Below are 22,648 nucleotides of genomic sequence, written 5' to 3' on the forward strand. Positions count from 1 at the left end.
GAATGCTAGAGGATGACCTCCAGTGAAAGCCCTGCAGCTCTGAGGGATCTTTCAACAAATGCTTATAAGGATGTCATCAATCTCCTTAGCTACACCACCAGCAATGCTATACCAAATTCAGTGATTCAGCTCTGATCTCTGATACCAAGAAGCTGCAATTCTCAACCTCCTGGATCTTACAAATTTCAGGAAGAGAGAGGTGTTGGTCATAGCCAACTCTGTCAGTGGCAGTATTTGCATTAAATTTGCTCAAGACAGTGAGTTTGTTCTGATTTGGGCTCTGGTCATATATGGAGCCTAGTTTGGCAGAGAACACACACACACCTCAGTGGGAACGTACACTGCAACAAGAGACGTGATGCCCAGGGTGTGCTTCAGCCTCATTCGCATTATGTGCTCATCAACCAGAGTAGATTCAACCACCAATGTTTTCGGTTGACCGGAGAGGCCTATAGTCTTTAGAGAGCATGCTGAACTACTCTCTAATGTTAATGAGACAATAGGGAAATGAAAAGTGAGGACATGGGAAGGGTCTTTGGTGGGCTTGCAGCACCCTCCTCGCCTCCCAGATATACCTCACCGGGAGTGGCTTATGCCCGTTTTGGTAGGTGTGATCCTCCGAGAGGCTCATGACATTCCAGGAGCCCACATGCAGAGCTCTCTGAAAGTTGTCCTCAGGTCTGGTTCTGTGGGCTGGTGTTGCTTCTACGCTCCCCAGCCACCCTCAAAACAAAGAGAGGCTAGGAGGCCCTCCCTTTTTAGAATTGCAGTGGTGTCACAGACTTTGCCCAGCATCCGTCATATGCAGCAGACTCACCTGATGTGAATGCATTTAACCCGGTAGCAGTGACAGGCCAAATTTGTGGCTTCACCGTGTAGCAGCGACGGGCCAAATTTGTGCCATGATATTTACCCCCCAAAATAGATGATACATAATCTGATCAGAAATGCTTTGATATATATTATGAAATGGTTTGTGTGAGGGGTGATTTTTTCTCATTTTTCTCGCTTGGAGGGACCATTAAGAAACTTGATCCCCGCTGCTGCTGGGTTAAGAAGCAGCCCATGTGGTTTAGCCCCCCAGCAGAAGTGACCTCTACTAGCCAGCTCTACTAGTTTTGGCTTGAGTAAAATTTTAACTAAGATGAGTTGGAGGCCCCTCCCCAACCAATCCAGATCAAGGACTGGACTGACTGCTAGTTATGGGCAGGGACATCAGACCTCTGGGAGGGTAAATCCTCGGTAGCATCCTCAGCTGTCTACTCTGGCAAAACTAATAAGGTTTCACTATCTGCATTCCTCTCCCCATAACCATAGATCCCCATGATTTCCTCAAAACCCCTTCTGTCCATTCCTACATGCCCATTTAGGTTAAAAAGTCCTCTTGTATTCTACCAATGCTATCATCCAGGTTTCCCAGAACTCTTCCTTCTCTTCTTGTGGTCTCCTTCCTTGTGATCCATACGCTGATAGTACTTGAAATACCATTCTGTCCACCACCATCTTGATCTTCATTATCCTTGGTGTTATCCTCTGTATCTCTGCTACATTCAGTACCAGGTCCTCCTCCTTCACCAGTATCCCTACACCACCTTTTTTTTTCCTCTCCAGACCACCAGAATTTACATTTCTCTCCATCTCCAAATATTCTACAACCTTACATGCATTACTGGGCTTATTGTACACAGCAAAAGTTGACTTTCCTTCTTGCCAGCATCTCCACCACTTTACTACTTTTCCTACCTTTGTTCCGATGTTCATTATACCTACTCTCAGCACATCTTTGTTTTTGTTCAGTCTGGATATTCTTTGCACCCCTTGCCCACTCAAGGGCTGCTGAGGACTGGGGGCCAGCATCTTTTCTTGCCTGAGGTGCTCGTCTTATATGTACAACCATTCTCCAACTTATGAAAACTCAACACAAAATAAATGCAGATGAAAAAAATCAGGGGTAAACAAAAATAATACACAGTAAACCCTGCTTAAGTCGGACCCGAATAAGCCGGATATCGGATAAGTAGGACACTTTCTGTTTTTTTTTTTTTTTTTTTTTTTTTTTTTTTTTTTTTTTATACGTTCTATCCCGAGTGCACTGGTAGGGATTTTTTGCCCTTTGATTGAGTAATTTTAAGCCACTCGGCTTATATACTGGCTAAAATGCCCCTGATAGCTCTTACATCGTACGAGTCATTTGAAGAGTTGTCTGAGCCATTGGAGACATGAAATGGGCGCGTGTGCTGCGGCACTGCTGGCGCCAAGATCAGTGTTTACACAGCTGACTTAGCAAGCACGTAGCAGTGTCTCCCTCAGCTTTTGCTTGCTCTGTAGCCCTTCTTGTTGCCTTATCATGTGTGTGTGTACGTGTGTGGGTGTGGGTGTGTGTGGGTGTATTTACCTAGTTGTGATTTACAGGATGCTCGTGCTGTCCCGTCTTTCCAACTACTTAATAATAATAATAATAATAAACGGTTTATTCAAGTATGGCAGCCGTCAGGCTGAAAATTTACACTTTAGAAGTACATTTAAGTAAATTTCGCTAGCGAGAACAAGTACAACAAGACAAGGGGGATGGTCCGCATGTGTGTGTGTGTGTGTGTGTGTGTCCGTGCCGCGTGCTAATGTGTGTGTGTGTGTGTGTGTGTGTGCATGATGTGCGTGTGTGTGTGTGTGTACGCTGAGTATGTATGTGTGTGCGCGTGCCATGTATGTAGTACCTATTTACATATTGCATTACACAGACCATTTCAACTGTTAGTGGTAACAGGCATGCAAAATGTGAAAGAAAAAAAAATCCCTTGGGTAACTCGGATTTTCGGATAACTCGGATTGGCCTTCCCCCAATTGGTCCGACTTATGCGGGGTATACTGTATTGTAGATTAATAACTTGTAATTAATATACAGTCAAACCTCGGTTTACGAGTTCCTTAGTTAATGAGTGTTTTGATTTATGAACAATTAAAAAAAAAATCACAAAACATGCCTTGTTTACAAGCGGTGATGTCGTATATGAGCATCCTGTTTGTACGTCTTTTTTTATTTTTTTTCCCGCCACCTCGAGGGTGGGGACATGGGCTATATGGAGGCCATCAGGGTCAGGCGCGTATGTCCCTCCAAGGAGGGACCACAGGCCCTTGCCGGGTGATGGCTCATGAAGGGGAGGGGAGGATGCCGATAGACCGACTATCGGCTTACGTCAGCCTAGCCAACCAAGTCGGTCTTTCGACGAGGACTGGCATGTTTTTTTTATACAAGTCGAGGACATGAACGTGGGTTCCCTTTGTTCACCGCAAGACGAGAGTGCTCAAAGAGGAGAACTATGGGAGTAGTCTCCGTTAGGGTTGCCACCTTGAGCTAAAAAAAAAAATAAGGAACTCAACATCCCATTCTCCAATACAGAACAAATTCACATTTTAAGGAATGGGTGGCAAGCCTAAAATTTCTCTAGCCTGCCATGACTGACAGCCGCTGCTGGTGAAGGCAGGAGGAAGGGGGGAGGGACGTTATGAAGCATATTTTACATGTACAGAAGCTCCCTGCCGTTCACGGCTTCACTGTTCATGGATTTGCTTATACGCAGGTAGGGTCTTTGCGATACCCCCCACCGAATGCGGATGAAAACTCATGTATACGCGGTCTGTAGCACCCAGCTCGAATGATCCACATATTATTGGGGTAGAGTGGAAAAGTTATTCAGAGTAGAGATGTATCGAACATCCGCATCCGCATCCAGAAACTTGACTGGCAACATTTACTATCTCCACCAGCTGCTGTTGCACCTCCTGTGGCTCGGCAGGGGCATTAGGCATGCTGGTGCGGAAATAAGGCAAGATGAGGTGTCATGTGTGTGGGGGCAGGGGGTTTAACTAGACGTGTACTTATCAGCGGGACTGGGAACCCACCGTGCCACTGCCACATTCCGCCCAATCCCACCCAAATATTTACTTTCCCCGCCACCCCGAAATCGACACACATATTATTAGGCATGCATATTAATACAATAATTAGCGGTGACCAACCACTTTCAAAGATCTCTCTCTCTCTCTCTCTCTCTCTCTCGTTAGTTTCTTTATACACCGAATGTATATCCCAAATGACTATAGCCATTATTGGTGAGGAAGACTGCATCTCACTGGCAGCAAAATGGCATCCGCTGATCTTCCTGACGACGTTTACTAGCTGTTCTGGCAGCAAAATAGCAACAGAGGATGAAAAGGAAGCTGCAGTGGTTATGGTGGCACAGAGAGGTGAAATGCAATGGAAGCACTAATATGTGTTTGTTTGGGCCGCCATATTTGCTGATGACGTCATTACAGCATGGAGGTGCTCCACCTCTCCAAACTGAGCTGCAGCGGGCGGTCAGAGTTGGCAACTCGTGCTGCGGCGTCACGCGTTTGAGAGGAACTGGGGTCGCTCTCTCAAACGCACCCCAATGGAGTTTATACAGCCTTATTTAGTTTATCATGGCCTCCAAGTGTTCCTCCATGTCACGTGAGTGTTAAATTATTACAGTCCATATTTAATTTGTGATTTATGTGTATGTAAAACTATATAACAATGCTTAGAAATGCCTTAGAAATCCATTTTTTTATTCGATCGAGATGGTAAAACGAAACTCTATTTTCCATATTTGATTATAGTCCCGTTGATCGTGGATTCACGGATCACGGGAATCTCGTGGAACCAAATACCAGTGAACGGCGGGGGGCTTCTGTATTTCAGGACGACACTTGTCAAACAATTTTATGGACTGGTTTGTGGTTCACTGAAAAATGCATTCACTACAGTTTTAAAATACTGAATTTTATCTGCTTAATCATTCAGACAGCCAAATGCGTAACAAATGGCATTCCATATTTTGAGGAAAGGGTGGCATGTTAACAACCCTAGTCACAGTCTGCGTTGTAAACTCGTAATGATAATATTCGTGCACCCGTGTCGGATTGCATTTGTGCTTTGGTGTGTGAATATTTTCAGCACTACAATGTGCGTTCTTTGTGCTTTAACAATGTCCCCAAGAAAGATGGTTAAAAGGGATGGTACTGCAAAGAAGAAAACAGGAACGGCAGCTTGTATGCCCTCTTGGATGTGACTGTGACTCCCGTTCACCCTCCATCTCAGACAATACGTTGGGTTAGCTTTATGTTTGTGGTCGAACGTAGTTCCGGTGCCTTGAGAATAGGGAAACTGTGGATTCTAAACCCCAGTGCGAAGCCTACACCTCGAGTGTAATTAGCAGTTGCGGGAGTCTCCGTTACGACCGTAACACATTGATTTGTGTTTTATATTATTTATTATTGCTATTAACTAGTAAAATTACTTTAACTCTGTATAAAATAACATGTAAAATGATTTTTATATAAATATTTTTTTGAAATATGGGACGTATTAACAGGATTTATATTAATTTCAATGGGGAAATTTGTTTTGGTTTACAAGTGTTTTGGTGTGTGAGCAAAATTCCAGAACTAATTAAACGTAAACTGAGGTATGACTGTATGGTTTAAATCAGTAACCTATGTTTATTTATATTACTTTTGTATACCCCTGATTTTTTTTCATGAGCATTTATTTTGTAAGATGAGTTTCTTTTAAGTTGGAGAGTGGTTGTACATATGAGAAGAGCACATACAACATTATAAACACCAATCCAAGGCTAAATAAAATTATTTGCATGTTGAGTCATCTGTAGTTGCAGGTATTTGGAAATTAATTTTCATGTTTTTCTCCCAAACAGAAGTGACATATGAAACTGAAGAAGTAACTGGCTCATAAGACTAACTACTCCCTGTCAGGAATAATACTGGGCCCATGATGCTGAAAATGGTGAGTTAAAGTGGGCTGACCTGTTTGTACTTAAAATGATATCTCAGAGTCTCGGTTAACCCTTTCCTTGTGCGCAGTGCGGACGCGACTATCCCCTCAGGCGCAGTCGGGCAGCCGAATGGGGGGTCTCTTGTAACCTCTGTATCTCAAAAACTATTCATCACAGCTAAAAACCAAAAACACCACTGGAAAGAGGAGGTCCAGATCTATAGGAGTCGGTTATGTATGCCTCTCTTGCGAACGTACATGCACATTCAGGGAGTGTTGAATGTTAACACTTACGTCGGTGCGTGCGGGATGATCAGCCATATTGAGGTAACTGCGGACATCTCTCCTTCAGACTCTGGCAAGGGAGTATTGCCAACTGCAATATTTACAACTATTTGGTCAAAGAATCAGTCAGGTGATAGGTGAAGCTATGCAAAAATGCTGCTATATTGGGCAAGAACATCCACCAGTTACTCGTCCGTAGATTTGCCGTGCTGGGCTGATATGATTTTCCACCAAATTTAGTGAAGAACCCACTCAATTGGCAATCCTGTGTTGTGAGAGTTAGTGTTGGAACACACTCATACGCGGGAGATTTGAGTGCGGGTGGAGCTTGCAGCGAGCGTTTAGCACCACCAGCAAATATGCCTAACACTCGCTGCGAGCGTTTAGCAATGAAAGGGTTAAATAATGGTAAAAATGGTAAAAAAGCTAAAGTTTTTGTCCTAGGATGATAAGTTTTGCTTTGGAAGTTGAGGGCATTATAGTGACTATATTTATCAATTTTCATTCCATATGCATACAAAATGAGCATTTTCATCACGCCTCTACTTCGTTATTATGATTTATGCTTCGCAATTTTTTTTTTGAGAAATACTCTGGACGTGGACATGAAATTTTGGCAGATTCACTGTTGTAGGGCTATTGGGTAATCCATGAAGACATTACTAATGTACCCTATTCATGTGTTCCACTGCAATAAAGTATTAACCCTTTCACTACGGCTGGGCACGCCGTATCCGAGATCGCTGCGCGCGCCAAATTTCAAATATCGCTATTGAATAGAACAAGTTTTCAGCCATAAACTCAACATAATCATCATGTATTATATATGAAAACATGCAAAATTAAATGGTGCATATAAAGAAACAAGTTAATTGGTAATTTTGAGATGTAAGCATAAATATACAGAGATGAAATAACTCGTATACTGGCTAGAGCGAGCCAGGACGCAGTATGCGCGTCCTCGGATATGGTACGACCCACGTAAGGACGCAGTATACGGCTCCTCGTGTCGAAGGGGCTAATATTGCCAGAAAAATCAGATACTCAACATAAAGACCTAATGCTGCCAAATTATTTAGAAAAAAGTGTCAGCCTTGAAATAGAGCAAAGAAAATAAAAATACAGCAAGGAATCTTGGAGCAGATGCAACTATTGTACCTATAACTTTATCAAAATTAAAGTTTCGTGAAACGTGCGTTAAAGTTTTCCTTTCATTTTCAGTCCCTGTACATAGATAAAATGGGAACAATAAGTGAAATATGCACAAGCATTGACAGATATATAATACATGAAAAGAAACCAATGTGTTGCAGGTGATGTTTCATGTCTCTTATTTTTTTTTTTTTTTTTTTTTACAACAAAGGAGACAGCTCAAGGGCACAAAAGAAGAAAACAATAATAAAAAAAAGCCCACTACTCGCTCCTCCCAAAAAAGAATCTTGAGGTGGCCGAAAGAAAGGTTAATTTCGGGAGGAGAGGTGTCCTGATACCCTCCTTTTAACAGGACGTAGGCAGGAGGAAATACAGATGAAGGAAGATTGTTCCAGAGTTTACCAGCGTGAGGGATGAAAGAGTGAAGATGCTGGTTAACTCTTGCATAAGGGGGGGAGGCATGCAGTTAGCAAGTTTAGAAGAGCAGTCAGCGTGGAGATATCGATAGAAGATAGAAAGAGAGGCAACATCACGGCGGAATTTAAGAGGCAGAAGACTATCAGTAGGAGGAGGAGAGCTGATGAAACGAAGGGCCTTAGACTCCACTCTGTCCAGAAGAGCTGTGTGAGTGGAGCCTCCCCACACATGAGATGCATACTCCATACGAGGGCGGACAAGGCCCCTGTATATGGATAGCAACTGCGCGGGGGAGAAGAACTGGCGGAGACGATACAGAACGCCCAACCTCTAGGAAGCTGATTTAGCGAGAGAGGAGATATGAAGTTTCCAGTTGAGATTTTGAGTTAAGGATAGACTGAGGATGTTTAGTGTTGAAGACGGTGACAGCTGAGTGTTGTTGAAGAATAGGGGATGGGTGTTTGGAAGATTGTGTTGAGTTGATAGGTGGAGAAATTGAGTTTTTGAGGCATTGAAGGACACAAGGTTCCTTCTGCCCCAATCGGAAATGACAGCAAGGTCTGAGGTTAAGCGTTCTGCAGCCTCCAGTCTGGAGTCGTGTACTTCTTGTTGAGAGGGTCTTCTATTGAAAGAAGTTGAATAATGCAGAGTGGAGTCGTCGGCGTATGAGTGGACAGAACAGTTTGTTATGGAAAGAAGATCATTGATGAATAACAGGAAGAGAGTGGGTGATAGGACAGAGCCCTGTGGAACGCCACTGTTGATAGGTTTAGGGGAAGAGCAGTGACCATCTACCACCACAGAGATAGAACGGTTGGAAAGGAAACTGGAGATAAAGGAACAGAGAGAGGGATAGAATCCGAAAGAGGGCAGTTTAGAAAGCAAAGACTGGTGCCAGACTCTATCGAAGGCTTTCGATATGTCTAGCGCAACAGAGAAAGTTTCACCGAAACGGCTAAGAGAGGATGACCAAGAGTCAGTTAAGAGAGCAAGAAGATCGCCAGTAGAACGCCCCTTGCGGAATCCATACTGGCGATCAGATAGAAGGTTAGAAGTGGAAAGGTGCTTTTGAATCTTCCGGTTAAGGATTGATTCAAAAGTTTTAGATAGACAGGAAAGTAAAGCTATAGGGCGGTAGTTTGAGAGATTGGAACGGTCACCCTTCTTAGGCACAGGCTGTACAAAGGCATACTTCCAGCAGGAAGGAAAAATAGATATTGATAGGCAGAGATGAAAGAGTTTGACCAGGCAGGGTGTCAGCACAGAAGCACAGTTTTTAAGGACAATAGGAGGCACTCCATCAGGTCCGTAAGCCTTCTGAGAGTTGAGGCCAGAGAGGCCATAGAAAACATCCTTTGGAAGAATCTTAATAACAGGCATAAAGGAGTCAGAGGGGGGATGAGTAGGAGGAATATGCCCAGAATCGTCCAGGGTGGAGTTCTTTCAGAAAGTTTGAGCGAAGAGTTCAGCTTTAGAGACAGATGAGACGGCAGTGCTGCCGTCAGGGTTAAAGAGAGGAGGGAAAGGAAGAAGTGAAATTGGAGGAGATATTTTTGACTAGATGTCAGAAGTCACGGGAAGAATTAGAAGAAGCAAGGTGTTGACATTTTCTATTAATGAAAGAAGTTATGGTAAGTCGGAGAATAGATTTGGCACGATTCCGGGCTGAAATGTAAAGATCAAAGTTAGCGGGAGTTTGAAGGCTCTGGAACCTTTTGTGAGCTGCCTCTATCTTTAATAGCATGAGAACAAGCATGATTAAACCAAGGCCTTTAAGCATGAGGAGTAGAGAAAGTACGTGGAATGTATACCTCCATTCCAGAGACAATCACCTTATAATTGTAGAAATCAAATATTCGTAGGCCTTTATCAGTCCATATGGGACTCCACCTCAGATGTCTTTTGAATGATATTCTATTGATTTTACACAGTAGAACACTGGTTTTTACTTTGAAATATGGTCAAATTCGAGTACAGTACCCTCTCGAGTTTCGCGCTATCCGAGTTTCGTGATCCACGAGTTTCGCAGTTAGTCCTAAATTCTTACCATCCCGACTTTCGGGCATTATTACCCCAAGTTGACACGTACGGGTCACGTCTACTTACCATTGGCATCACGCACGCTACCTTTAAAGGTAGTATCACACTGGACGTTTTCCTCCAAACACTGTGGCTATGCCATGCGCGAGAGAAAGAGAGAGAGAGAAGAGAGAACGGGTCGTTTTGAAGCCACAGTTGAAGGCGGCTGCCTTACGATTGAATGACAGTTCTGAAAACACGCTTGTGATTCGCTGGGGGTCCAATGACATCGTCGCTGACGCTCACCCTATCAGCGGCTCTACTGCCTTAAGGCAGTGTCACAATGTCCGTTTTCGTCCAACCGTTGGGCTACGAGCAACGCCCGTATGCTCAACCGGGAGCAAGTTCACGGTTATCCATAAGCTGGTGTCAGACAGGGCTTTTTTGTTCCCACCGAGTTGGCGCCAGCTAGGGCAACCGGCAACTCCAACTTTTCCGGGTGTGCGTCACACACGGCCAAGGTCAATTGCCCGTATCCACATCCACAACGTAAACAAAGCACTTACCCTGTATTGACATGGCGTCGTCTACTAAAGTAAGGGCTGTCACGGCTTGTGCTGCCATTACCCAAGTTATGGACTTGTTGCTGCAGTTAAATGGAAGGAAGAAACCGTTGTGGGTGTGGCATGCCTGTGGGAATGGAATAGACTAAGCAATCACATAGTGCAGGGACGATAGCTTGTTTTAAGAGTAGACTGGATAGCTACATGGACGAGGATGATAGGTGGTAGTGAGATGAGGTGTGTGTGTGTGTGTGTGTGTGTGTGTGTGTGTGTGTGTGTGTTGTTACTCGATCCACGTATGTGCTTATGTGGTCGGAGTCTAGATGGGTGGGTTGGCCTATCACGCACAATGGTGACAATGAGAACTGGCACAGAGGAACCACAGACACGCCACACCCACAACAGCTTCATCCTTCCATTTAAATGCAACAACAAGTCCATAACTTGGGTAATGGCGGCACAAGCTGCTGCAGCCCTTACTTTAGCAAACGACGCCATGTCAATACAGGGCAAGTGCTTTGTTTACGTTGTGGATGTAGATACGGGCAACCGACCTTGGCCGTGTGTGACGCACACATGGAAAAGTTGGATTTGCCGGTTGCCCAAGCTGCTGTCAACGCGGTGGGAAGAAAAAGGCCCAGTGTGACACCAGGTTACGGACAACCGACAACTCGCTCCCGGATGGGCGCACGGGTGTTGCCAGTAGCCACAATGGTTAGAGGAAAATGGCCAGTGTGACACTGCATTAAGGCAGCGAGGACGCTGACCGGGTGAGCGCCGGCGATGACGTCATCAGACTCCCAGCGAATCACAAGCGTGTTTCCAGAGCTCAGCCAATTTAAAACGACCCGTTCTCTCTTCCTGTTTTCTTCCTATTTCTAAGGTACGTATTTTGAGATAACGAGGGAGTAAAGGAGGAAAAAAAAGTGAGCTCTGGGGGGCAGCATGAGCCAATTATAATGGCTCCACTATAAACAGTTGCCTGCACCATGACGGGCTCGGGGCCAACCATCAGGCCCAGATGAACAGTATTCTGGCGCCATAGCTTACATGTTAAAAAAAATAAAAATAAAAATAAAAACTCCACGGGTCGGAACAGATAAGCGTTTTTTCAGTGTTTCCAATACCTCGACTTTCGCGATCCTCGAGTTTAGCGCTATAACTTTGGAACGAAGCGAGTGCGAAACTCGAGAGGATACTGTACATTTATTTGTGACCCTGTAAAAAAAGACGTAACATTGGGTAAACAAAGTAGCCTGTCTACACAACCAATGCAAGTAAGTAAAGGAAACCATGTCTGCTTTTTTCTTCATATCCTGATGTATGTGTCCTGTGGATTTCAAGTCCCCAGTTGGAATAGGTAAAATACACAAAATATTTCAACTTCATCACTTGATATCTCAAAACCATGATTTTGCACTTTAAAAAAATATCTCCTCCTTTGCACTTCTTGTTATTCACATATCTCCTACTGCAGCTTATGAAAGTATGTGTAAGGAATAGGGTCTGCTATCAAAACTATTGTTTGAAGTTGATTTTGATTTTTGAAAAATATTTGTCGATTTTTTATTTATTATGTCATCGAACTTTAAAAATAATATTATTTACTATCGTATAAAACCAAACGATAGCAAGTGTTGATCTCTCATCCTTCCTGATTAAAATGCTTTTTGAATGAAAGAAATCGGCCCATAAATATGGGAGAAGTTACACTGAGAACATAAGGAATTTAACATGGTATGCAAGATTTTATAACCTCCCCTTAATTAAATCCCAGCGGGGGGTTTGTTTACATTCAGATGACACTGATCTCTTGGGAGGATGTTTCCAGTGTTTTAGGCTACTTTTCAGAAATTTTCCTATTATTTAAAAAATAAATTACCCTGGAAACATACTGACATCCTTAAAGAGGGTGTAAATCACTCATTCTGCCATTCACTCTTGCATCAGAACCTTTTCAGAGAATATGCAAGATCTAAACCTATTCTTATACTTTTGTTTCCCTCATCTTCACTCTACTTTTAACCCCTTCACTATGGCAGGGCCAAAACAGCACCCCGCGCTGTATCCGGGATCGCCGCGCGTGCCAAATTTCAAATGTTTATTATTCCATACCTTCCAGCCCCCATACTATGTTGACCAGAATGTTTGCCCTCAGATATGTGGCATTAGTGGCGGGGTGCGGCAGGCATGTGGTGCAGTTCAAGCGGCAGGCCAGGTGTCTGTTGGTCGACTGATGCACACCACCTCACAGCACCACTACAATGAAGATAGAGAAATGCAGACACAGAGGGTAGAGCGCCTTGAAAAATGTAAGTATTGTTCTGGGACTTAAACCGTGTGACATCCATGTTGCGTGTTACTGGTAGAAATTGGTCATCATTCCATTCTTTCTGCTCTACCTGAGGAGGGAATGATCAATAAAGACTCCTCACTAATTAGTCAAGCAAGTAATTAGCTGGAGCATTTGCTGAGGGGCTCATAGTCTTGCTCACCTTATGACAACATTCCATGTGGTCTCTCCAAGCAAGTTTCCATGCAGACCCTTGTCTCACACCCAAGTATTGTGGAAGTTTCTCCATTTCTCAGAGCACATGAGGAATGAATTTATTTGAGAGAGTCTTCTTTCCACCATCCCACCTGTGATTTGAACCCAGGCCCCGAGATAGGAAGGCAGACATTCTAGTGTCAGCCCAAGGGGGTCCCTATTGTTTAATTAAGGTCTCTTGGAGTCTTTCTTTGTGTGTCTCAGGGCTACATCATGACTTCCCTTCTCCCATTTAGATCTTTTTGTGTGTGTGTTTTGATTTTTCTCGTCACTGTGTCATCACATTTTCTATGGTAGTTTGACCAGCCACCTCTGTGAGATGTGGACTATCCAATTTCCTGTCCCTTCATGGAGTTATACCATTTTTGACAGCTTATAAGATGTGTGGGCTTTTAACCCCCATGGCGGTCAAACATTTTCCCACCCACCCCCCCCCAGCCGTTTACAACTTTTTTTTTTTTTTTTTTCCCATTATGTCAAAAAACATAGAAAAAAAGGTTTAAGTGTCAAAAAAGTGTCAAAATGACATCTGAGTCAGTCGTGTGTCGTGTCGATTGTCGCTAGTACGTATGTATGCACGCCAGCCTGGAAGGTGTGAGTCAGACCGTGACGATACGTTAAGATGCACTTCATTATTGGACAAGCATTGAAAAAAAAAAGAACGGGTTTAAACTATGAATGTCAGGTGAAGGGATTTCGCCTGACATTCTTAGCCCTCCCCATTATCAGGTCATTTTTTAATATTCATATGTGTTCAGATCTTTGTTAAATCTCAATATTTAACATTTAAAGGCTTTAATATGGCATGTAGGTGTGTCGTTTCTGTGAATCCATGATGAATCAAGAAATTTCAAGGTTTGTTGAACATGTACATAAGGTAAGAATGTTAAAAGATGAATGCAAAATGGAAAAACAGGCACTTGTAAATAATGAATATTAACCTATCTTTTCGATATCTTGTCAAAATTATCCATATACAGTCATCCCTCAAATAGTACGGTTTCCAATAGTACGGTTTCGATTTTATACGGATTGTCATGGAAGATCTTTTTAGGATTTTTAAATTTCCCGCTCATCGCACCAAGTAGCCATGGCGTGAGTGGCAACACTGTTCTACCAGACTGCCCCACCCATGCATATCCCCTCAGTCCGTGTGTGTGCACAACATCAGGAACACTGTTTTGCCAGATTGAAACCTATGCGCTTTCCCTAAGTCCGTGTGTGTGCACAACTTCAGCTACGCTTCTCCATTACCACATAACATGAACAAGGGCCCCAAGAGACAAGCCAAAACACCTGCTGAATGCACCCCAATGTGTTCGAGAAAGCTATTTACCTTGCAGAAGAATTCAGATTTTGAAGAAGGTACGTTTTGGTACGAGTTACGTTGCGATAGGGAGAGCTTACCACGTGAATCAGGTTCCCGCTTGGCTCACCTTCTACTCGCCGGCCAAAGTTGCCAGTTATGCATTTTCTGCTGTACTGTTTCCACGCTGGGCAACGGAGCCATCCTGGCAGCGCTGCCTTCCACATTGTCAGCAAGCGAGCCATGTCATACACTCACACTCTCTCTTACTCTGTACCACAGTTTCTATTGCTCTCTAATTCATACTTGAAACAAGATACGAAACGGTAATTGTGGAGATTGACTCAGTGCCTCTAAAATATGACATTACGCCTCCATATCATATAAGTTAAGGGACGCATATTTAAACTACTCCAATGGAATATTAAATATCCTGACCTCTAATGGGGGTTTTTTGCCCCCGTCGACCCCCCCAGTGTGGTAACACTACACTGTGACTGCAGCAGAAAATGCATAACTGGCAACTTGGGCCCGTGGGTAACAGCTGAGCCAGGCGGGACTCGGATTCTGTAGGAGTGCCCAGGAGTGTTTCTAGGGGGGACACTAATTTTATACGGATTTTCGAATAGTACAGGGGTCCTGGGTCCCTAACCCCCGTACTATTTGAGGGACGACTGTAGTGTGTTCTATCAACTAAACAATGTTAAACAGTTTTATGAAGAAGGTTGGTCTTACCTCAATGATTCTTGGCCTCACACTATGGAAACACAATGGGTCTTGTGCGTGTCGTCAAGTTTGGTGTACAGCCATTCACTAGTTTGTTGAGGTACATGCATGGTTAACCCTTAAACGGTAGCACCCAAATTGACTCACACTAGTAGAGCCGTGACTCCATTTGGACCCACTGCAAAAATATTTAAAAAAAAATATATGGATCATCTTTATTGAGTTACACTGCATCAGAATTGAAAAAGAAAACATCTTGTAGGACAATGAAAGTAAAAACAAGGAAATTTATGATCATATTTAATTTTCATGATTTATTACAAAAAATTTATTGAAAAAAATAGTGACTTTGCCATATAATGTTTAAACAAGAATCCTTCGAAAAGAAAAGTAAGAAAATTTAATATTCTCTAACTAAAATGGTTGGTCTTTCAAATAAATGGTGTAAAAAGTCTATCCTGCAATCCAAATGTGGTGCTCTGACCAAATGAATATGAACAATTCTTGCATGTGGTTTTATAAATAAACATGTAAATAAATAAATAAACACAAAATGCATACACACAAAATAATTTATGATAATAAATATATACTATTAGAAATAACTGAAAATGATAATTTTTTATATTTTTTATTTATTTATTTTTTTTTTTTTTGTAAATAAGCAAGTAAATAAACAGAATATGCATACCAGCAAAATTACCTATGATCAAAATACAAAATATATTTTCCGTGAATATACAAACATTTATTTACATATCTTGGCAGTCTGTGCAGTAGATCTCATAGTGTCGCTGACAGGTTACCTTGTTGCACCTTGCGCAAACTGTTCTACATTTGCTTGCAGTCTTCCAAGGGCAAATGTGGCACCTCTTCTTGCCGGATGGTGGTGTAGGCTGCTGGACTTGAACTTCAACAATGTTGAAGCAGCTTTTGATAGTTGTCACCAGTGTTCTGCTGAGGTTAGGATTATCCAACCTCTTCATAGCACATAGTTTTGCCATATCCATGGCAAGTTGGTGCATGAACAACCGGCGAAACCTATCACTATGAGATGTTGCTTTCCCAGAGAACTCTTATCAAGTCCCACAGAACATATTTAGCATGAGGTACAGGTACTAAGGCCCTATATATCACATATACAGGCCTATAAACAATGTTGTCCCCCCCTACGTTCCCCCTAAAAAAAAATTCACAAACGGACGGTGTGGGTCCAGCTGGCGTCACAGCCCTTACTTAAGATAGAAGGAGCAACTCTAGCGTGGAGCACATCTGTTTCCCTCAAGGTCTGATGACACACTGAAGATCGACTCTCCCACACAAGCTTTGTTGCAAGGCGCGAGTGAAAAAAATAGCGCGCCTTTCGAAACCAGGAAGTCGTGACTCCACCTGGAGTCATGTTCCCGTTTAAGGGTTAAGTGTCGTCACTTAATTTTCTTCCTGACTGGTGTTATTTTATATGAAGTACCGGGTAAGTACTACTGTTATGTGTTGTTACTTTAGAAAAGAGTTGCCATTGTTGGTTTAGAAATGATCGGCACCTTGTTTACATTTGTGGAGAGGTTTGCAATTTAATTTAACCCCTTCATTACTGAAATTGATTAGGTTTACTCTAGTAAACCCCAAAAAACTTCAGGTGAGGAACCGCAAACCGTTAGGTTTACAGGGGTAAACCACCTGATTATTATTGGAAGTTACAGGAGGGTAGGAGTGTTGGTTTGGGCATTAATTGAGATACATGTTGTTGAGAGAACTGGTAGCCTTGACTCTGACATCATTTCTTTTGTAATGGCCTTGCTCCGACCATGTAAAAGTTTATATCAGGCCATTATTGAAGTCAACTGGGTATTTTGGATATTTGATTATTCCTAATGTTTTGGGCATATATATATATATATATATATATATATATATATATATATATATATATATATATATATATATATATATATATATATATATATATATATATATATATATATATATATATTGGCCTACATGATAAAAATAAGTAGAAAATAATACAGGTAACTCGATTTACGTGAGTTTGGTTTACGCGTTTTTTAAATAACGCGGGGTCCAAAATCCAAATAGATGTTTAATTTACATGTTTTTTCCACTTATATGCGATATTTTATGGAGTGGCCAAAAGATGTCTCACGCAACTGGACTCACCCGGCGCCGCAGCCACACAGCTGAGCTCAATTCTTCCCGCATGCCACGTGCCATGCTTCTCGACAACAACACCCTCACTGCTGTGCTACCTCTCATCTTATTTAAGTGTTTACCATGGCTCCCAAGCGTGCTTTACAATCTCAAGGTGCAGGAAGTGCCACCAAGAAGTCGAGGAAATCTCTAACACTGGAGCAGAAGATGGAAGTGCTAGACCGCTATAAGAAGGGCCAGAAGACATCGGTGATTGTTCACGCTATGGTAATATGTGAGAGCACCCTTCGTACCATTCGGAGTAATGAAGAGAAGATTCGGGCCAGTGTGAAAGCAGGATCAACATTGATGTCAACGACGACTTCATATTCAAGGCCACAAATAATGGAAAAAATGGAGAAACTGCTCTCGACTTGGGTTGACCATCAAAACAAATCAAGTGTTCCTGTAAGCATGAGCCTTCTTCAAGCTAAGGCGAAGTCCATCTATGATGACCTTGAAGGTGATGACAAAAAACATTTCAGTGCAAGCTCAGGGTGGTTTGCAAACTTCAGAAAGCGGTATGGATACCACAACATTAAGATGACTGGTGAAGCAGCTTCTGCAGACAAGAAAGCTGCTAGTGCATACCCTGCCATCCTTAAAACTATCATCGAAGAAGGGGACTATTCTGCCAAGCAAGTTTTTAACGTAGATGAGACTGGTTTATACTGGAAAAAAATACCCAACAGAACATACATCTCTGTAGAAGAAGCCACAGCACCAGGGTTCAAAGCCTCCAAGGACCGCTTGGATGCAATGCAGAGGGGAACTGCAAGCTGAAACCAGTGCTCATCTACCATTCAGAGAATCCTAGAGCCCTCAAGGTAAGATTTTTTCTATATTTAGTAATTACATTACTAGTGGTGGCATATGATTATACATGAGAAAAGAATAGAGAATGTGAATGAAAACACACGCACGCACACACGTCCTTGAGATTCCCATTTTCTGTTGTGTGTGAGGGAGGGAGGGACAACACACACACACACACACACACACACACACACACACACACACACACACACACATGCACGTGCGTGTCCTTGAGATTCTCATTTTCTGTTTCTACAATCTTGTGTCTTTTTCAAGTCCTTCCTTCCCTGTCACTGGTATGCAAACAAGAAGGGTTGGATGACATCGTCTGTGTTCAGCGACTACTATAAGAATAAGCTGCACCACGAGTTGGAGGTCTACTGTAAACAAGAAGGCATCCCTTTCAAGATTTTGCTGGTGTTGGATAATGCTTCCAGCCACCCACATACACTGACTGACATCAGCGAAAACATCAAACTTGTATTTTTGCCACCAAATACAACATCCCTACTTCAACCTTTAGACCAGGGTGTAATACAGACATTCAAATCCTATTATCTCCAATCTACCTTGGCTGACTTGGTGAAAGTTACAAACGAGAAAGGCATCAGTGTGAGGGATTACTGGCGTAACTTTAACATAAAGGATGCTCTCAATTTCTTGAAGATGGCTTGGGATGATGTGCCATCCAAGTGCCTCAATAGTGTGTGGAAACAACTCTGCCCACAGTTTGTCTACAGGTTCAAAGGATTCTCTGTTGAAGACGACATTACAGCTGCAAAACAAAAGACGGTGGTACTGGCCAAGAAGCTTGGATTTGACGAAGTAGAGGAAGATGAAATTGATGAGTTGCTACAGTCTCATCGTGTTGAATTAAGTAATGAAGATCTACTGGAGTTGGAGAGAGTGCGAGTGAAGGAACAGGAGGAAGCAGAAGCATCAGGAGCTCCAGAACAAGAACGAGTGCTTACACTTAAGGTGCTATCAGAAGCTATGAACAAAATAAGAGAAGCACTGGATTTAATAGAAGAAAATGACCCAAATGTACAGAGAAGCTCTGCAGTCTCTCGCAAAATGTTGGCAGACTTTGGGTGTTATCAAGAGATGTTGCGAAAAAAACAACGGAAGACGGTGCAGACAACAATGACTTCTTTCTTCAAAAGGAAAGGACAAGAGGAAGAACAGTGAGAAGAGGAACCACAAGGGGAAGGGCAGCCAGAGGAGGAACCACGAGAGGGAGAGTCAGAGTGATACAGTAGGCTATAAAGGTACAAACCTACCTCTTGTTTGATTTACATTGTTTTTGATTTACGTGACCTCTTCAAGAACACAATACTCACGTAAATCGAGTTACCTGTAGTTTCATTAGGCATCTTAGATTTACATGACCTCTTCAAGAACACAATACTCGCGTAAATTGAGTTACCTGTAGTTTTATTAGGCATCTTAGCACAATGCACGCCACCCACAATCACCTCAGGGCCACTGACCTCCCCTCAATCTACGTGTGTGAGGTCCCGTGGTGTCACGCCTTGTTTTTGTTATCATAATGGCTTTGTCACATTCACAGCTTGCTAGTGAATTGGAAGGGTCTGATGATGATGAAACTCAAGTCAGACATATCAGTGGGTGAATCAGATGATGACTATATCCCAGAAAATGACAGTAATACCTATAGTACAAGTGGAGAGAGTGAGATGAGTAGCCTCGCCATTGTTGCTGGGTGACATGTGGCCTGCCTTCACTATCTTGTCAGATCTGTTTGTTGACCAAAGGCCATCTCCACTACCTACACTTCACAGGGAAAAACCCGAGTGCTGTGGGCTGTTTTCAGCTTTTTATTACCTATGATGTCATCGACTCTGTTTGTGGACCAACGAGCGGGCCCAGAAGTACTTCAGGGAAAATCCATTAAAAAACCCTCACAAATTCGTGGGACTGAAGTGGCGTAATGTTACCCTGAACAATATGAAGGTGTTTATTTGCCTACAACTGTTGGTGGGGATCAATAAATTAACTCCTTCAATACGGTGACGCCGACGTCGGCATCACCATATGGAAAGGGTTAATCCTCTTCTAAACCTCTTACCCTCCTGGTGTAGGGGAAAGGGAATGCAGCCTGCTTGTTGGTTGATTTTATTTTTCGATTGAATACACACACAGGCAACTGCTAAATCAAGTTTCAAATTCAACGATAGCTTAAATTTGTGTGCACCGGATTCAGCTCGTAACTTATACACGCACATGGTGCGCCTTAGTTTTCTGTGCTGTCCAGTGCTTGATTACAATCACCACTTCTCTCACCGCTGCCTCCATGCCCTCACTGCCCTGTTGCATAGCTGTGCTCCATAGCTGTTTGAATTTATACTTATATGGCTCTACTCTACTGCATCTCCCCTTAGTGTCTTAATCTTTTATGCAAGAATTAATCAGAATTGCTGGTAAACTCTGGAATAGCCTTGCTTCATCTGTATCACCTTCACCTTATGACATAAATGCCTTCGAGAATGGAGTATCTACACACTGTCTGACATTTTCTTTCAGCTACCTCTACTGTCTCCTGTTTGCAGCAGCACTGTAGCAGTATATATTGTATCTAATTTCCTTGAGCCAACCCAGTCCCACCAGTCTCCAATTAATAAATCCCATTGAAATTACACTAATGAATTCCATTTAATGTGAATTTCTTTGGTACATATCTCATGTTAAATAAAAGGTTTAGTGTCCATGAAACTAAATCAAGGCCTATTACCTGCATAGCCCATGAACACCAGCTCTGGCTATTTTGGCATGTGGCACACAGCCCAGAAGCCTGTCCTGCCCACTGAAATCACCGAATCTGAAAGAAACAATCCTGAGTCTTAAGTAAACTCAACATGTTGATTCCAGCTTTTAATCAAACACTTTTTGACATTCCACTAAATACTCCCTTAATACTTTTACCCACTTTGTTTTGCAGCCATAAACCAAGTGTTGCTTCTGGGGCGAGTTGGTGCTGCCCCAGAGAAGAGAGGTACAGAGGAGCACCCCGTTGTCACCTTCTCAGTCGCCACACACAACAATTATCGTAAAGGGGAAGGTGAGTGGGATTGATTTCACTCCATGCTCCCTCACTGTGTGGAATTGTGGAATTTCATAACCTGTTATGTTTGACATTTATTGTTGGCATTTGATTACTTGCATTCAAATCTCTTGCTACATCATCATTAAAATGACAAAGAAGGCTTTTGTACTAGCAGTAACTTCCACAGTCCACAACTCTTGTGTGTCTGCTTATAGTTCCCATAATTGAATATTTTCAGGGGTTAAAACAAACAAACTAATATGACAATGAAACTAAATACAGTAAACTCCCTTGTATCCGCATAGCCATTTTCCAAACTGTGTCATTACATGTGGCTATCTGAGTAAAGAAAACTCGTGTATTTAAACAATCATCAAACTTATCCAAATGATCATCTTGATGGTGTGAAAAAAATCAAATCTATCAATCTATCTATATCGCCGACGCCCTGCTACCTCACGGGAACTTCCCTCCAGGGGGTGGCCGCAGCAGAAATGTCTCCATTTCTCCATGTTCTGACACTCTCAGCACAGTCAATCCTGCTACTTCCAATTCTCTTGCTCCAATGCTTGTTCACCCTATTGATCCTCTTCGCAGATGGTCTTCCCCTAACACCCCTTCCCTTAATCCTTCCCTCATACACCCCCTTCACTAATACATTCTCATCATGTGTCCAAACCATCTCACCATACCACACTTCACCAATTCGACCACTCCACAATAGGCGCACCTGACATTACCAAATGTGGGGTACAAACTTGGCAGAGGAACTGTTTTTGGGGCGCCATTAAAGGTAATGGCTAAAGAGTAGCTTAGCCGGATATTTTGTTTTTATTTATTAATGATCCACGAGACATCCTAGAGGTAAATCAAAGTATGTGCTTATCTTTGTATTCATTCATACACATACTGGTAATATTTCTTTGGAGTCTGATTCACTTATTAGAGTGAAATTCTATTGCGATAAACAGTCACAAATTTGTGTCACTAGTAAAAATGAAACTTGTAATTTAATATACACAAATAGATAAATATGAAAGCTCACAAAGTCACAGTAAGTGACATCACTTGCTTTACGCAGTAAAAGTATGCTATTTTAGATATCTGACACCCGCAATATAGCAGGCTGCTGCTGCCTCGGCCACAGATTATTGCCAGATTGTCATACTCAGCCAATTATATTTCCCGACTTCCTGCCCCAAAACTGTCTTTTGGGCTCCAAAAACGAAACTAATTTATAGTTATCATTAAAAGAGTAAGATTCTGATGTTTCTTGGCAATAGTTAGGTGTCAAACACCGTTAAATAACTAATTTATAGTTATCGTTAAAAGAGTAAGATTCTGATGTTTCTTAGCAATAGTTAGGTGTCAAACATCATTAAATACTATGCTCTGAGTACGACAATCTGGCAACGGTAGCTATATGTATTTTCATATTATTGTTCTGTTGTTTATTGAATGTTGTGTTAAAAAAAAGAATACTCATAATTTTAGCTAGTTTTTGGTTATAAGGATTCTTTACGAAATACAAGTATAACATTACCTTCTTTAACTTAGGAAACGTCCTGAATCCTGGATCGGCTATGGTATTGTCAGGTGCGCCTATTTACTCCTTTCGCTGTCACACCCATACCACACCTCTCATACATGCTTTCATTACTTTCTCCATTCCATCCTGAACCACCACATGCGCCTCTTATGTAACTTGTTTCCACTGCACATATTCTTGATTGCT

General features: G+C 42.4%; 1 protein-coding gene and 1 long non-coding RNA gene across 6 annotated transcripts in view; one reads left to right on the forward strand and one right to left on the reverse strand.

Moving 5' to 3' along the window:
* The window catches only part of LOC126998358 (single-stranded DNA-binding protein, mitochondrial-like), a 38,366-nt gene that overhangs the window by 12,683 nt on the left and 3,035 nt on the right, over nt 1–22,648 (forward strand). For 3 of the 5 annotated variants that reach the window (XM_050859876.1, XM_050859878.1, XM_050859877.1), the window contains 3 exons: nt 5,736–5,824; nt 12,407–12,560; nt 20,809–20,928. In XM_050859876.1, coding sequence (XP_050715833.1) covers nt 5,810–5,824; nt 12,407–12,560; nt 20,809–20,928 — 289 coding nt within the window. In that variant the 5' untranslated portion in view covers nt 5,736–5,809. Of the gene's footprint in view, nt 1–4,468; nt 4,490–5,735; nt 5,825–12,406; nt 12,561–20,808; nt 20,929–22,648 lie in introns of those variants that run through there. The other 2 variants (XM_050859879.1, XM_050859875.1) reach the window with 2 other exon arrangements.
* Nucleotides 13,546–20,802, reverse strand: LOC126998361 (uncharacterized). The gene is made up of 2 exons (XR_007752796.1): nt 19,276–20,802; nt 13,546–19,203 (listed from the first exon to the last, which is right to left on the reverse strand). It is a non-coding gene; the product is annotated as an uncharacterized LOC126998361 (long non-coding RNA).

The sequence above is a fragment of the Eriocheir sinensis genome, chromosome 14 (assembly GCF_024679095.1).
Source record: "Eriocheir sinensis breed Jianghai 21 chromosome 14, ASM2467909v1, whole genome shotgun sequence".
NCBI lineage: Eukaryota > Metazoa > Arthropoda > Malacostraca > Decapoda > Varunidae > Eriocheir > Eriocheir sinensis.